General features: G+C 42.7%; 1 protein-coding gene across 3 annotated transcripts in view; it reads right to left on the bottom strand.

Moving 5' to 3' along the window:
- Window positions 1-9144, bottom strand: part of LOC109885929 (A disintegrin and metalloproteinase with thrombospondin motifs 3) — a 151047-nt gene extending 141903 nt beyond the window's left edge. For 2 of the 3 annotated variants that reach the window (XM_031813112.1, XM_031813111.1), the window contains exons 1-2: window positions 8326-9141; window positions 6900-7351 (exon numbers count right to left, since the gene is read on the bottom strand). In XM_031813112.1, the coding sequence (XP_031668972.1) occupies window positions 6900-7351; window positions 8326-8416 (543 nt within the window). In that variant the 5' untranslated portion in view covers window positions 8417-9141. Of the gene's footprint in view, window positions 1-6899; window positions 7352-8325 lie in introns of all 3 variants that reach the window. The other variant, XM_031813113.1, reaches the window with a different exon arrangement.
- Window positions 9145-16568: the final 7424 nt, after the last annotated feature.

Below are 16568 nucleotides of genomic sequence, written 5' to 3'. Positions count from 1 at the left end.
TCCCTCTAATTATCTCTCTCCCTCCCGTCACAGAGGACCTGAGCCCTGGGACCATGCCTCAGGACTACCTGGCCTGATGACTCCTTGCTGTCCCCAGCCCACCTGGTCATGCTGCTGCTCCAGTTTCAACTGTTCTGCCTGCGGCTATGGAACCCTGACCTGTTCACCGGACGTGCTACCTGTCCCAGACCTGCTGTTTTCGACTCTCTGTCCCTACCGCACCTGCTGTCTCTAACTCTGAATGATCGACTATGAAAAGCCAACTGACATTTACTCCTGAAGTGCTGACCTGTTGCACCCTCTACAACCACTGTGATTATTATTATCTGACCCTGCTGGTCATCTATGAACATTTGAACATCTTGGCCATGTTCTGTTATAATCTCCACCGGCACAGCCAGAAGAGGACTGGCCACCCCTCATAGCCTGGTTCCTCTCTAGGTTTCTTCCTAGGTTCCTGCCTTTCTAGGGAGTTTTTCCTAACCACCGTGCTTCTGCATCTGCATTGCTTGCTGTTTGGGGTTTTAGGCTGGGTTTCTGTATGGCACTTTGTGACATTGGCTGATGTAAAAAGGGCTTTATAAATACATTTGACTGATTGATATAAACACAAGGCTTTTAGTACTCTGACAATTACTAGTAGCAGAGGTTACACTCATTTACAGCAAACACAGAATGTTGGCAAATAACATTCATAGGGTTTGTAATCTCTCGTGGACAGACGGATGATCTGGCGCATTTCAGTGAGATTGAGTGTGAGTGTGTGGTTTGTAGTTTTTTTAGTTCTGGGTGTCTGGTTTGTAGTTTTTTTTTAGTTCTGGGTGTCTGGTTTGTAGTTCTTTTTTAGTTCTGGGTGTCTGGTTTGTAGTTTTTTAGTTCTGGATGTCTGGTTTGTAGTTTTTTAGTTCAGGGTGTCTGGTTTATAGTTCTTTAGTTCAGGGTGTCTGGTTTGTAGTTTTTTAGTTCTGGATGTCTGGTTTGTAGTTTTTTAGTTCAGGGTGTCTGGTTTATAGTTCTTTAGTTCAGGGTGTCTGGTTTATAGTTCTGTAGTTCAGGGTGTCTGGTTTGTAGTTTTTTAGTTCCGGGTGTCTGGTTTGTACTTCTTCAGTTCTGGGTGTCTGGTGTGTAGTTCTTCAGTTCTGGGTGTCTGGTGTGTAGTTCCTCAGTTCTGGGTGTCTGGTGTGTAGTTCTTCAATTCTTGGTGTCTGGTGTGTAGTTCCTCAGTTCTGGGTGTCTGGTTTGTAGTTTTTTAGTTCTGGGTGTCTGGTTTGTAGTTCCTCAGTTCTGGGTGTCTGGTGTGTAGTTCTTTAGTTCTGGGTTTCTGGCTTGTAGTTCTTTAGTTCTGGGTTCCTGGCTTGTAGTTCTTTAGTTCTGGGTGTCTGGCTTGTAGTTCATTAGTTCTGGATGTCTGGCTTGTAGTTCTTTAGTTCTGGGTGTCTGGCTTGTCGCTTTCTTCCTAATAGTGTTATATGTTTACCACAGTGCTATTAAATGATTACACTATTAAAGCCAGTTATGACTGGCTGAATTAATGAATTGCTTGTAACATTTTCTGAATGACATCCCTAGAGGAAACCAGGAAGTTCCCCCTAGGTACAGATCTAGGATCAGCTTCCCTTCTCCTTATCCTAACCGTAAAGGTGCACTATGCAGGAATTGCTCCGCCATTTCCTGGTTGCTAAAATTCGAATAGTTCGGGTGATTTCAGTTAATTTTACAAAACAAGTAAGTATAGTGTAGAGAATCATTGTACCATCTGATAAAGATCTGCCCAGGTCTTGACACTTGTGTCCTGTCTTATGCTGTGTCCTGTGTGAAATTAAGTATGCCACTTATCTCTCTCCCTCCCGTCACAGAGGACCTGGGACCATGCCTCAGGACTACCTGGCACGATGACTCCTTGCTGTCCCCAGTCCACCTGGCCGTGCTGCTGCTCCAGTTTCAACTGTTCTGACTGCTGCTATGGAACCCTGACCTGTTCATTGGACGTGCTACCTGTCTCATACCTGCTGTTTTCGACTCTCTGTCCCTACCGCACCTGCTGTCTCTAACTTTGAATGATCGACTATGAAAATCCAACTGACATTTACTCTTGAGGTGCTGACCTGTTGCACCCTCTACAACCACTGTGATTATTATTATCTGACCCTGTGGATCAACAATGAATGTTTAAAAAAAAACTAAACTTATGAGCAGGAAGCATAGAAATAGCGTACATAGAACAGATCTAACGCTTCTTAGACTTGCTTTCTATGAGAATGACATATCTATAACTCACAGTTCTATGTGAATTTAGTCGGTCGTCCAAACAAAAGCCCTTAACTGTGGAAAATGTAAAACTGACCCAAGAACAGCGCCTAGGATCAACTTCACCCTACATATTTTAGTAATTTAGCAGACGATCTAATACTAATACTTTTTTATCCTACTATAGGTGAAAAAGTTTGTGACAGTGTAGTAACAGAGCAGTAACAGTAACAGAGCAGTAACAGTAACAGAGCAGTAACAGTAACAGAGCAGTAACAGAGCAGTAACAGAGCAGTAACAGTAACAGAGCAGTAACAGAGCAGTAACAGTAACAGAGCAGTAACAGAGCAGTAACAGTAACAGAGCAGTAACAGTAACAGAGCAGTAACAGAGCAGTAACAGAGCAGTAACAGTAACAGAGCAGTAACAGTAACAGAGCAGCAACAGAGCAGTAACAGTAACAGAGCAGTAACAGTAACAGAGCAGTAACAGAGCAGTAACAGTAACAGAGCAGTAACAGAGTAGTAACAGTAACAGAGCAGTAACAGTAACAGAGCAGTAACAGAGCAGTAGCAGAGCAGTAACAGTAACAGAGCAGTAACAGTAACAGAGCAGTAACAGAGCAGTAACAGAGCAGTAACAGTAACAGAGCAGTAACAGTAACAGAGCAGTAACAGAGCAGTAACAGTAACAGAGCAGTAGCAGAGCAGTAACAGAGCAGTAACAGAGCAGTAACAGAGCATAACAGAGCAGTAACAGTAACAGAGCAGTAACAGAGCAGTAACAGAGTAGTAACAGTAACAGAGCAGTAACAGAGCAGTAACAGTAACAGAGCAGTAACAGAGCAGTAACAGTAACAGAGCAGTAACAGAGTAGTAACAGTAACAGAGCAGTAACAGAGCAGTAACAGTAACAGAGCAGTAACAGAGCAGTAACAGTAACAGAGCAGTAACAGAGCAGTAAAAGTAACAGAGCAGTAACAGAGCAGTAACAGAGCAGTAACAGTAACAGAGCAGTAACAGAGCAGTAACAGAGCAGTAACAGAGCAGTAACAGTAACAGAGCAGTAACAGAGCAGAGCAGTAACAGAGCAATAACAGAGCAGTAACAGTAACAGAGCAGTAACAGTAACAGTAGCAGAGCAGTAACAGAGCAGTAACAGAGCAGTAACAGAGCAGTAACAGTAACAGAGCAGTAACAGAGCAGTAACAGTAACAGAGCAGTAACAGAGCAGTAACAGTAGCAGAGCAGTAACAGAGCAGTAACAGTAACAGAGCAGTAACAGAGCAGAGCAGTAACAGAGCAGAGCAGTAACAGAGCAGTAACAGTAACAGAGCAGAGCAGTAACAGAGCAGTAACAGTAACAGAGCAGAGCAGTAACAGTAGCAGAGCAGTAACAGAGCAGTAACAGTAACAGAGCAGTAACAGAGCAGTAACAGAGCAGTAACAGAGCAGTAACAGAGCAGTAACAGTAACAGAGCAGTAACAGAGCAGTAACAGAGCAGTAACAGAGCAGAGCAGTAACAGAGCAGTAACAGAGCAGTAACAGAGCAGAGCAGTAACAGAGCAGTAACAGAGCAGTAACAGTAACAGAGCAGAGCAGTAACAGAGCAGTAACAGTAACAGAGCAGAGCAGTAACAGTAGCAGAGCAGTAACAGAGCAGTAACAGAGCAGTAACAGAGCAGTAACAGAGCAGTAACAGAGCAGTAACAGTAACAGAGCAGTAACAGAGCAGTAACAGAGCAGTAACAGTAACAGAGCAGTAACAGAGCAGTAACAGAGCAGTAACAGTAACAGAGCAGTAACAGAGTAGTAACAGAGCAGTAACAGAGCAGTAACAGTAACAGAGCAGTAACAGTAACAGAGCAGTAACAGAGCAGTAACAGTAACAGAGCAGAGCAGTAACAGTAACAGAGCAGTAACAGTAACAGAGCAGTAACAGAGCAGTAACAGAGCAGTAACAGTAACAGAGCAGTAACAGTAACAGAGCAGTAACAGAGCAGTAACAGTAACAGAGCAGTAACAGTAACAGAGCAGTAACAGTAACAGAGCAGTAACAGAGCAGTAACAGTAACAGAGCAGTAACAGTAACAGAGCAGTAACAGAGCAGTAACAGTAACAGAGCAGTAACAGAGCAGTAACAGTAACAGAGCAGTAACAGTAACAGAGCAGTAACAGAGCAGTAACAGAGCAGTAACATGAGTCCCATTTAGCATAAGTGTTGGAAAAAGGGAAAGTAATGTCTGGACAGTTCAACAGAAAACTATTCCCTCAACAGAGAAAGTAATGTCTGGACAGTTCAACAGAAAACTATTCCCTCAACAGAGAAAGTAATGTCTGGACAGTTCAACAGAAAACTATTCCCTCAACAGAGAGAGTAATGTCTGGACAGTTCAACAGAAAACTATTCCCTCAACAGAGAGAGTAATGTCTGGACAGTTCAACAGAAAACTATTCCCTCAACAGAGAGAGTAATGTCTGGACAGTTCAACAGAAAACTATTCCCTCAACAGAGAAAGTAATGTCTGGACAGTTCAACAGAAAACTATTCCCTCAACAGAGAAAGTAATGTCTGGACAGCTTAGAACAGAAAACTATTCCCTCAACAGAGAAAGTAATGTCTGGACAGCTTAGAACAGAAAACTATTCCCTCAACAGAGAAAGTAATGTCTGGACAGCTTAACAGAAAACTATTCCCTGGAAGCAGTAGTGTAGGGCTGTAGGCTAAGTAGAGGCTACTGTATACTGAGTTCTCTATAGTTAACAGGGATCCATAGCAAAGCAATGGACAAGCATCATGCCTCCCTGCTGTTCACTTCAACTTGTTATTAATGCAAGTTATTGTGTCCAGTGGACAGTGCTACAGTGTTAACCCCGTTGTGCTGTCATTACGCTAAACTTTTGAGGAAACCCGTTGCACAAAAAAAAAAGGGAACTTCGGGACTCGTAGAAACCATTTTTATTGTCTCTGCATCCACTATATAAAGGAAGTTAGAGAGAGTTTCAGAGAGCTAACGCTAACTGGTGTTTACACAATGACTGGTAGTTTCTCTCTAGTTTAGCAACCTCCTTCAAACTGCACACTGAGACATAAAACATGTTGATCCACCAGTTCAATTGACTGGGGAATTAGAGAAATGACCTTGTTGCCAAAATCCTGATGTATACCTTTAATATATATCAGTCCAGTTACTTAAAGGGATTTTGTAGTCATTACTCAAACGGATAGAGTCACTGTGACCCTGTGGTGGGTCTAGATTTGAGTTCAGCTTGAACATTTTGAGTAACACCCCCACTATGCCACGCCTCCAAAATAATTTCCCAGTGTGCTTTGCCTTTTCGAGTGAATTGTAGAAGTTACCACCCATGACTGTATTTGTTAGTGACAGAGACATGGTTGTCGAATTCCTTCATTTTCAGTCCTGTGGCCTTCACAAAGTGACTTCCTAGGTGAATGTTGTCGTTATTTAATAAAATGGTTAATGACAATGTATTACATATCTTATAAGGCCTTATTTTGAGGCCTAACTTTACCCTCACTCAGTGGCCTAAAACTCATGGTTTTACAGGCCACATGAGGCCTGCAAGTAGGGGTTGCAAAAAATTCTGATACTTTCCAAAAAATTCCCAGATGTTCAAAAAATTGTAGTTGAAGGATTTCCAGGAATCTTCCAACCAGGATTTCTGGAAAAAACCTGTGAAATGTAGCAGAATTTTCCAATCCTACCTGCATGTCACATTATGCTGGTTTGCAAAGGTGATGTGTAATTCCTATTGGAATCCAGCCAGAGTTAGGATATCCAACCACTGATGTTTATTCACCCACAACCTGCATTCATAGTGACTGCCAGGGCTAGGAACAGTGTGACGAGAATACCTAAGCCATTTAAACAGTGTACAGCAGCCTGGTCCCAGATCTGTTCGTGCTGTCTTGCCAACTCATATGGTTAGATTACAGTGTACAGCAGCCTGGTCCCAGATCTGTTCGTGCTGTCTTGCCAACTCATATGGTTAGATTACAGTGTACAGCAGCCTGGTCCCAGATCTGTTCGTGCTGTCTTGCCAACTCATATGGTTAGATTACAGTGTACAGCAGCCTGGTCCCAGATCTGTTCGTGCTGTCTTGCCAACTCATATGGTTAGATTACAGTGTACAGCAGCATGGTCCTAGATCTGTTCGTGCTGTCTTGCCAACTCATATGGTTAGATTACAGTGTACAGCAGCCTGGTCCCAGATCTGTTCGTGCTGTCTTGCCAACTCATATGGTTAGATTACAGTGTACAGCAGCCTGGTCCCAGATCTGTTCGTGCTGTCTTGCCAACTCATATGGTTAGATTACAGTGTACAGCAGCCTGGTCCTAGATCTGTTCGTGCTGTCTTGCCAACTCATATGGTTAGATTACAGTGTACAGCAGCCTGGTCCCAGATCTGTTCGTGCTGTCTTGCCAACTCATATGGTTAGATTACAGTGTACAGCAGCCTGGTCCCAGATCTGTTCTATCAGCCAGATCTGAGACCTGGCTGATAGGACAGTATACAATACTAGGTGTGTGTGTGTGTGTGTATGTGTGTGTGTGTGTGTGCGCACTAACTCATTTGCACCATTGTATTGTATGGAATTCAGGGAGGGTGGGTTTGGTTATTGACTTACCAGTCCATCACAGTTGCTTATGGCAACAGTGGCCTCTGGCATGTTGGATATGTCTCCAGTGAAAACACAGTCCCCGTGGAGACGCTCCTTAGCCTTCTCCTCAAAGTCCTCCTGCCATTCCACAAATGCCCCCGGAGCCACCAGCCTCCTGTTTGCTTTGAGGCGAAGGTGCAACTCTTTCCCAAACACAGTGACGTTGAAAAACAGGTGTTGGCCTGCGCCAGAGGTGATAGAGGGTGTCTCGGGGACGCTACGGGACACACGCCTCTTTCCCGGACCAGGGGATGAGGAAACACCACCACCTGCATCAGCACCTTCACTTTCACTTTCTCCCGTTGCAGCTGAGGCCCAGGCTCCTGAGACTGAGACCACGTGGGAGATGTAGCGGCCGTGGGAGTCTGTGCTGAACGGCACGATAAGACCATATTCACTTAACTTTCCAGAGAGATGTTCTGATGAGACAAATAGTCAAGAATAACATCAGAGAAACAGAGACAACTAGACAGTTCTAATATAAACTCTTAGAAGAAAAGGGTCTCAAAAGGGCTCTTAGGCTGTCCCCATAGGATAACCCTTTTTAGATCCATATAGAACTCTTTTGGGTTCCAGGTAGAACCCTTTTTAGATCCATATAGAACACTTTTTGGATCCCATATAGAACTCTTTTGGGTTCCAGATAGAACTCTTTTGGGTTCCAGGTAGAATCCTCTGTGGAAACGTTTTTTACATGGAACCAAAGAGGGTTCTACCTGGAACCAAAACGGGTTCTTCAAAGGGTTATTTTATGGGGACAGCCAAAGAACCGTTTTAGGTTCTAGATAGCACATTTCTTTCTCAGAGAGTAGGAACTTATGCACAGAAATGTGTGGGAACTTGGGGAATTGGGAACTTATGGGAACCTGGTGAAAGGCTCAGAAAATAATATAGGATACTTTAATTGATACTGACTTGCCTAGTTAAATAAAGGTTAAATAAAAACATAAAACAATGATTATACTCTGGTGTGGATTAGTGCCTGCTAGTTAAAGGAGAATTGGCCTAATAACAAATGGTTAATGAATATGGAAGATTATCTTTTTATTCTTTAACCTTTTATTTAAGAAGATATTGAACTTCTGAACAGTGGAGACATGGGATAATATGTCTCTAGTTTAGTCTATGGGTTATGAGCCAGCCAGTTGCATCACGAAAGGTTTAGTTTAGTTTGGCTAAACCCTTTTCAGGTACAACTAAATTATTGGACTAGTTTGTGGCATTTTTGGACACGTTCTTCAATAAGACCTCAGTCTCTATCAAACCCAGGGGGTTATATAACTTCAGATACAGTATGCCATACGTTTTATAGCCCTCTGCTCAAAATCAACACTACTTCAAAGTTGAATACCAAAAAGTTGAGGGAAAAAAGTGTAAAATCATAAGAACTTACCATGTGATTTCACAGTATGTTTGTGATCTAAAAATATCAAGCCGAGAGAACAGCACATCAATAAATATATACAATCCAGAGCGAAAGCCATTGTGGAATTACGAGCTGCCACTTCACTTCAGTCCACTCCTCACGGGAGTTGAAGTTTCCTTTCTATTGTAAACGTTGTAGTAGGCAAACCGCTGTTCCCTCTCCCTCCTCTCCTGCTCCAGTCCTGAACGCCGCACAGTTTATGAGAAAGAAAAAAAAAACTTCTCAATCTTTAACTTCTTCAGCGAAGCCGCCGTCGAGCATTCTTCTGAACGTTACCGCAAACGCAAACCAAACTGACGGGTGAATTCACAAGTTGTTCCAATCTTTTGGCTTCCGTGGAACTGTGCATGAAGCAGGACAGCCCCATCCATTTAGGAAAGGGAAAAAACCGGGGGTGCTGCTGATGACGACAGCTGCCTGCCCGGCTAATCGGAGAGTTCAGGGAGGTACAGATAAACTAACTCACAGCCGGAGCCTGGAACTGTTTAGATGCCTTGTGGTTGTTTAGAACAAGAGAGGTAGGCCTGCACCTTCATATGTGCAGTCATTGGCCTACAACATACTAATTCGTATAAAATTCAACCCTAACCCCAACCTCAGAAGTAGAAAAGCATTCCTGCACACAAACATCTGCGGCGCAGTCCCGCACCATTACGCACGGATGGGGAGGCGTTAGTACAAAAATTGAAGTCGGACTTCTCTAACTTCACGAAACTTTAAGCCACAGAGGTTTTAGGGTAAACGCATTCTGTCCACTGGTCTGAGAGAGAGACTCTGACACACAGGGAGAGAACAAGTCGTGGCGAATTGTTTAGTTTGTGAAACAAGTCTTGGAATGCACATTTAGTACGTAACTGTCTGCGGGCATGGATCTAACCACCCGGACTATTCTTAAAATACAAAATAATAGAGTATGTCTTCTGTTCAAATAAACGTTTTTACTGCAGGATTTTATAAAAGTAATGATTCATACATTTACCTAAAGGTTACTGTCTAAGTTCCATCATCAGTAGGCTACGTAAACGTGTGAATATTATTTATGGGTAAGAATTGTATGTAATATCCTTGAAATGCTTCTGAATATATTTACAGTAGCACCGCCTACTGATAGGACGTGGTGAGGAGTTTATCCGTCACTTATCCCCCCTCAGCCGGAGACTGAACACTCGTTTCCGATGTAAATAGAAAATAAAAATAAAAATGTCTGTTTTCTCTTGAAAATAATCGAATAATGATTTCACCCAAAAATTGATTGATTGCTAGATGATATGATATAAATGTAGATTTGAGTTGATCAGATCCTTTCCTCATTGCTGCTCCAAACCTCTTGGTGATGGGATGTGTCGACTCTACACAGCTCGGCCATTATCTATACTACTGGCGACCATTGTGTTTACAAAAAGACAATATAAATACAACACATTTCATAAGTCAACAATATCATGAAAAGGGGGGATATTATTTAAACCTGCAGATGTCACTAAATGTATATGACATTCATTCCACTTGTAGTAATAAAAAGAAAAGACTCAATGAATTCCTCCAGTCATTGAAAGGGTTTTTTAAAGTATGAAATGTGAAAATGACTCTTCCACCAGTGGAATGGAAGGCTGCGGGCTCGGGGGCTAAGACTCCTGGATGGCTGTTTTTATGACCGCCCACATCGACCCTCGGAGGTACTCAACGCAAACCACACTAGTGAATCATAGAATGACTCCACATAAAATAACTACCCCGAGGACCGCTGAGTCTACCTGTAAGGAAAGGCTTTAAAGGGTCCTTCAGAGGCAAGATAGAACTGACCTAAACTAAAAGTAACTGTGTCTAGACGGAACCCCATCTTCAATTCTAAACCAGTTTCCTCCCTGAGAGGGAACTGCCTGCCTGACTTCCTGTCTCTCTGTCTGCCTGTGTGTCTGACTGCCTGCCTGCCTGTCTGTCTCTTTGTCTGCGTGTCTGACTGGCTGCCTGTCTGTCTGTCTGCGTGTCTGACTGCCTGTCTGTCTGCATGTCTGGCTGCCTGTCTGTCTCTCTGTCTGTCTGCGTGTCTGACTGCCTGCCTGTCTGTCTCTTTGTCTGTCTGCATGTCTGACTGCCTGCCTGTCTGTCTGTCTCTCTGTCTTTCTGCGTGTCTCTCTGTCTCTCTGCATGTCTGTCTTTCTGTCTGCGTGTCTGAATGCCTGCCTGTCTCTAGTAAGCGATAGAAACTAACCTCAGCATTAATAAGAGATAGAAACTAACCTCAGCATTAAGAGATATAAACTAACCTCAGCATTAATAAGTGATAGAAACTAACCTCAGCATTAATAAGAGATAGAAACTAACCTCAGCATTAAGAGATAGAAACTAACCTCAGCATTAAGAGATAGAAACTAACCTCAGCATTAAGAGATAGAAACTAACCTCAGCATTAAGAGATAGAAACTAACCTCAGCATTAAGAGATAGAAACTAACCTCAGCATTAAGAGATAGAAACTAACCTCAGCATTAAGAGATAGAAACTAACCACAGCATTAAGAGATAAAAACTAATCTCAGCATTAAGAGATAGAAACTAACCTCAGCATTAAGAGATATAAACTAACCTCAGCATTAATAAGAGATAGAAACTAACCACAGCATTAAGTGATAGAAACTAACCACAGCATTAAGAGATAGAAACTAACCACAGGATTAAGAGATAGAAACTAACCTCAGCATTAATAAGAGATAGAAACTAACCACAGGATTAAGAGATAGAAACTAACCTCAGCATTAATAAGAGATAGAAACTAACCACAGCATTAAGAGATAGAAACTAACCTTAGCATTAAGAGATAGAAACTAACCACAGGATTAAGAGATAGAAACTAACCTCAGCATTAAGTGATAGAAACTAACCTCAGCATTAAGAGATAGAAACTAACCTCAGCATTAAGAGATAGAAACTAACCACAGCATTAAGAGATAGAAACTAACCTCAGCATTAAGAGATAGAAACTAACCACAGCATTAAGTGATAGAAACTAACCTCAGCATTAAGAGATAGAAACTAACCTCAGCATTAAGAGATAGAAACTAACCACAGCATTAAGAGATAGAAACTAACCTCAGCATTAAGAGATAGAAACTAACCACAGCATTAAGAGATAGAAACTAACCACAGCATTAAGAGATAGAAACTAACCTCAGCATTAAGAGATAGAAACTAACCTCAGCATTAATAAGAGATAGAAACTAACCTCAGCATTAAGAGATAGAAACTAACCTCAGCATTAATAAGAGATAGAAACTAACCACAGCATTAAGAGATAGAAACTAACCTCAGCATTAAGAGATAGAAACTAACCTCAGCATTAAGAGATAGAAACTAACCTCAGCATTAAGAGATAGAAACTAACCACAGCATTAAGAGATGGAAACTAACCACAGCATTAAGAGATAGAAACTAACCTCAGCATTAAGAGATAGAAACTAACCACAGGATTAAGAGATAGAAACTAACCACAGCATTAAGAGATAGAAACTAACCACAGCATTAAGAGATAGAAACTAACCACAGCATTAAGAGATAGAAACTAACCACAGCATTAAGAGATAGAAACTAACCTCAGCATTAAGAGATATAAACTAACCTCAGCATTAAGAGATAGAAACTAACCACAGGATTAAGAGATAGAAACTAACCACAGCATTAAGAGATAGAAACTAACCACAGCATTAAGAGATAGAAACTAACCACAGCATTAAGAGATAGAAACTAACCTCAGCATTAAGAGATAGAAACTAACCACAGCATTAAGAGATAGAAACTAACCACAGCATTAAGAGATAGAAACTAACCTCAGCATTAAGAGATAGAAACTAACCACAGCATTAAGAGATAGAAACTAACCTCAGCATTAAGAGATAGAAACTAACCACAGCATTAAGAGATAGAAACTAACCTCAGCATTAAGAGATAGAAACTATCCACAGCATTAAGAGATAGAAACTAACCACAGCATTAAGAGATAGAAACTAACCACAGCATTAAGAGATAGAAACTAACCACAGCATTAAGAGATAGAAACTAACCACAGCATTAAGAGATAGAAACTAACCACAGCATTAAGAGATAGAAACTAACCTCAGCATTAAGAGATAGAAACTAACCACAGCATTAAGTGATAGAAACTAACCACAGCATTAAGTGATAGAAACTAACCTCAGCATTAAGAGATAGAAACTAACCACAGCATTAAGAGATAGAAACTAACCTCAGCATTAAGAGATAGAAACTAACCTCAGCATTAAGTGATAGAAACTAACCACAGCATTAAGAGATAGAAACTAACCACAGCATTAAGAGATAGAAACTAACCTCAGCATTAAGAGATAGAAACTAACCTCAGCATTAAGAGATAGAAACTAACCTCAGCATTAAGAGATAGAAACTAACCTCAGCATTAAGAGATAGAAACTAACCTCAGCATTAAGAGATAGAAACTAACCTCAGCATTAAGAGATAGAAACTAACCTCAGCATTAAGAGATAGAAACTAACCTCAGCATTAAGAGATAGAAACTAACCTCAGCATTAAGAGATGGAAACCATTAACTGTCTTGCAGAAGTTTGAATGTTTTTTTCCTTCTTCTTCAGTTCGTAGCATTGAGTACCTGAGGGGGGGTTTTCAGTATGTCCACAATGACATTCCATAATATGCTGAGTATTCAGTTCAAAAGCCTGAGGCTAGGTCCCAAATAGCACCATGTTCCCTTTATAGTGCAGAGAGCCTCATTGGCCTTGGTCAAAAGTAATGCACTCTATAGGGAATAGAGTTTCATTTGGGTCGCACATGGTTTATTCTAAGTCGAGGCTTTATAATTAATTCTATGCTATAATTAATTCTAATCCAACTGTCTCTTTTTTTTATGTTGTCTCTGTAAAATAAATGTACCTTAATTGTATAATAGTTTGCTGAAGGCTGGGAGGATTAGGGTTGTTAGATGTATAGCTTATGCTAACTTATACAGTTGGTTGCTGCACTGATGAGAGAGAGAGAGAGAGGGAGAGAGAGAGATAGAGAGGGTTGGTTGCAGCACTGATGAGAGAGGGGGTTGGATGCTGCACAGATGAGAGAGAGAGAGAGAGGGTTGGTTGCTGCACTGATGAGAGAGAGAGAGAGAGGGAGAGAGAGAGATAGAGAGGGTTGGTTGCAGCACTGATGAGAGAGAGAGGGGGTTGGTTGCTGCACTGATGAGAGAGAGAGAGAGAGAGGGCTGGTTGCTGCACTGATGAGAAAGAGAGAGAGAGAGAGAGGGTTGGTTGCTGCACTGATGAGAGAGGTAGAGAGAGAGAGAGAGAGAGAGAGAGAGGGCTGGTTGCAGCACTGATGAGAGAGAGGAAGAGAGAGAGAGAGGGTTGGTTGCTGCACTGATGAGAGAGAGAGAGAGAGATAGAGAGAGATAATTACTTGACACATTGGAAAGAATTAACAAAAAAACAGAGCAAACTAGAATGCTATTTGGCCCTAAACAGAGAGTACACAGCAGCAGAATACCTGACCACTGTGACTGACCCAAAATTAAGGAAAGCTTTGACTATGTACAGACTCAGTGAGCATATCCTTGCTATTGAGAAAGGCAGACATGGCTCTCAAGAGAAGACAGGCCATGTGCTCACTGCCCACAAAATGAGGTGGAAACTGAGCTGCACTTCCTAACCTCCTGCCCAATGTATGACCATATTAGAGAGACCTATTTCACTCAGATTACACAGATCCACAAAGAATTCGAAAACAAATCCAATTTTGATAAACTCCCATATCTACTGGGTGAAATTCCACAGTGTGCCATCACAGCAGCAAGATTTGTGACCTGTTGCCACGAGAAAAGGGCAACCAGTGAAGAACAAACACCATTGTAAATTCAACCCATATTTATGCTTATTTATTTTATCTTGTGTCCTTTAACCATTTGTACATTGTTAAAACACTGTATATATATAATATGACATTTGGATTGTCTTTATTGTTTTGAAATTTCTGTATGTGTGATGTTTACTGTTATTTTTATTGTTTATTTCACTTTATATATTATCTACCTCACTTGCTTTGGCAATGTTAACACATGTTTCCCATGCCAATAAAGCCCCTTGAATTGAATTGAATTGAATTGAGAGAGAGAACTCTTTGGGCCCTGGTCAAAGGTTCACTCTCAGAACAAAGTTTCAGGTAGAACTTTTGGGGGTTCCATGTAGAACCCTCTGTGGAAAGGATTCTACACAGAACCCAAAATGGTTCTACCTGGAATGGAAAAGGTTCTACCTGGAACCAAAAAGGGTTCATCAAAGGGTTATTCTATGGGGACAGCCGAAGAACCCTTTTAGGCTCTAGATAGCACCTTTTATTCTGAGTGTAGCATATTAGTGGAGGAAGGACTAGTGGAGGCAGGACTAGTGGAGGAAAGGACTAGTAGAGGAAGGACTAGTGGAGGAAAGGACTAGTAGAGGAAGGACTAGTAGAGGAAGAACTAGTGGAGGAAAGGACTAGTGGAGGAAAGGACTAGTGGAAGGAAGGGCTAGTGGAGGAAGGACTAGTGGAGGAAGGACTAGTGGAGGAAGGACTAGTAGAGGAAAGGACTAGTAGAGGAAGGACTAGTGGAGGAAGGACTAGTAGAGGGAAGGACTAGTGGAGGAAGGACTAGTGGAGGAAGGACTAGTGGAGGAAAGGACTAGTGGAGGAAGGACTAGTGGAGGAAGGACTAGTGGAGGAAGGACTAGTAGAGGAAGGACTAGTGGAGGAAAGGACTAGTGGAGGAAAGGACTAGTGGAGGAAAGGACTAGTGGAGGAAGGACTAGTGGAGGAAGGACTAGTAGAGGAAGGACTAGTGGAGGAAGGACTAGTGGAGGAAGGAATAGTGGAGGCAGGACTAGTGGAGGAAGGACAAGTGGAGGAAGGACTAGTGGAGGAAGGACTAGTGGAGGAAGGACTAGTGGAGGAAAGGACTAGTGGAGGAAGGACTAGTGGAGGAAGGACTAGTGGAGGAAGGACTAGTAGAGGAAGGACTAGTGGAGGAAAGACTAGTGGAAGGACTAGTGGAGGAAAGGACTATTGGAGGAAAGACTAGTAGAGGAAGGACTAGTGGAGGAAGGACTAGTGGAGGAAGGACTAGTGGAGGAAGGACTAGTGGAAGGACTAGTAGAGGAAGGACCAGTGGAAGGAAGGACTAGTGGAGGAAGGACTAGTGGAGGAAGGACTAGTGGAAGGACTAGTGGAGGAAGGACTAGTGGAGGAAGGACTAGTGGAAGGACTAGTGGAGGAAGGACTAGTAGAGGAAGGACTAGTGGAGGAAGGACTAGTGGAGGAAGGACTAGTGGAGGAAGGACTAGTGGAGGAAGGACTAGTGGAAGGACTAGTGGAGGAAGGACTAGTGGAAGGACTAGTGGAGGAAGGACTAGTGGAGGGAAGGACTAGTGGAGGAAAGGACTAGTGGAGGAAGGAATAGTGGAGGAAGGACTAGTGGAGGAAGGACTAGTGGAGGAAGGACTAGTAAAGGAAGGACTAGTGGAGGAAAGGACTAGTGGAGGAAGGACTAGTGGAGGAAGGACTAGTGGAGGAAGGACTAGTGGAGGAAAGGACTAGTGGAGGAAGGACTAGTGGAGGAAGGAATAGTGGAGGCAGGACTAGTGGAGGAAGGACTAGTGGAGGAAGGACTAGTGGAGGAAGGACTAGTGGAGGAAGGACTAGTGGAGGAAAGGACTAGTGTGGCAGGGTCTACAGTCAATCACGGACTACAGGAAGAAACCCAGCCCAGTCACGGACCAGGATGTCTTGCTCCCAGGCAGACTAAACAACTTTTTTGCCCGCTTTGAGGGCAATACAGTGCCACTGACACGGCCTGCAACGAAAACATGCGGTCTCTCCTTCACTGCAGCCGAAGTGAGTAAGACATTTAAACGTGTTAACCCTCGCAAGGCTGCAGGCCCAGACGGCATCCCCAGCCGCGCCCTCAGAGCATGCGCAGACCAGCTGGTGTGTTTACGGACATATTCAACCAATCCCTATACCAGTCTGCTGTTCCCACATGCTTCAAGAGTGCCACCATTGTTCCTGTTCCCAAGAAAGCTAAGGTAACTGAGCTAAACGACTACCGCCCCGTAGCACTCACATCCGTCATCATGAAGTGCTTTGAGAGACTAGTCAAGGACCATATCACCTCCACCCTACCTGACACCCTTGACCCACTCCA

The sequence above is a fragment of the Oncorhynchus kisutch genome, unplaced genomic scaffold (assembly GCF_002021735.2).
Source record: "Oncorhynchus kisutch isolate 150728-3 unplaced genomic scaffold, Okis_V2 Okis04b-Okis11a_hom, whole genome shotgun sequence".
In the NCBI taxonomy this organism is placed as follows: domain Eukaryota; kingdom Metazoa; phylum Chordata; class Actinopteri; order Salmoniformes; family Salmonidae; genus Oncorhynchus; species Oncorhynchus kisutch.
Note: the sequence above shows the minus strand (reverse complement) of the source record. Positions and strands in the feature narration are given on the sequence as shown.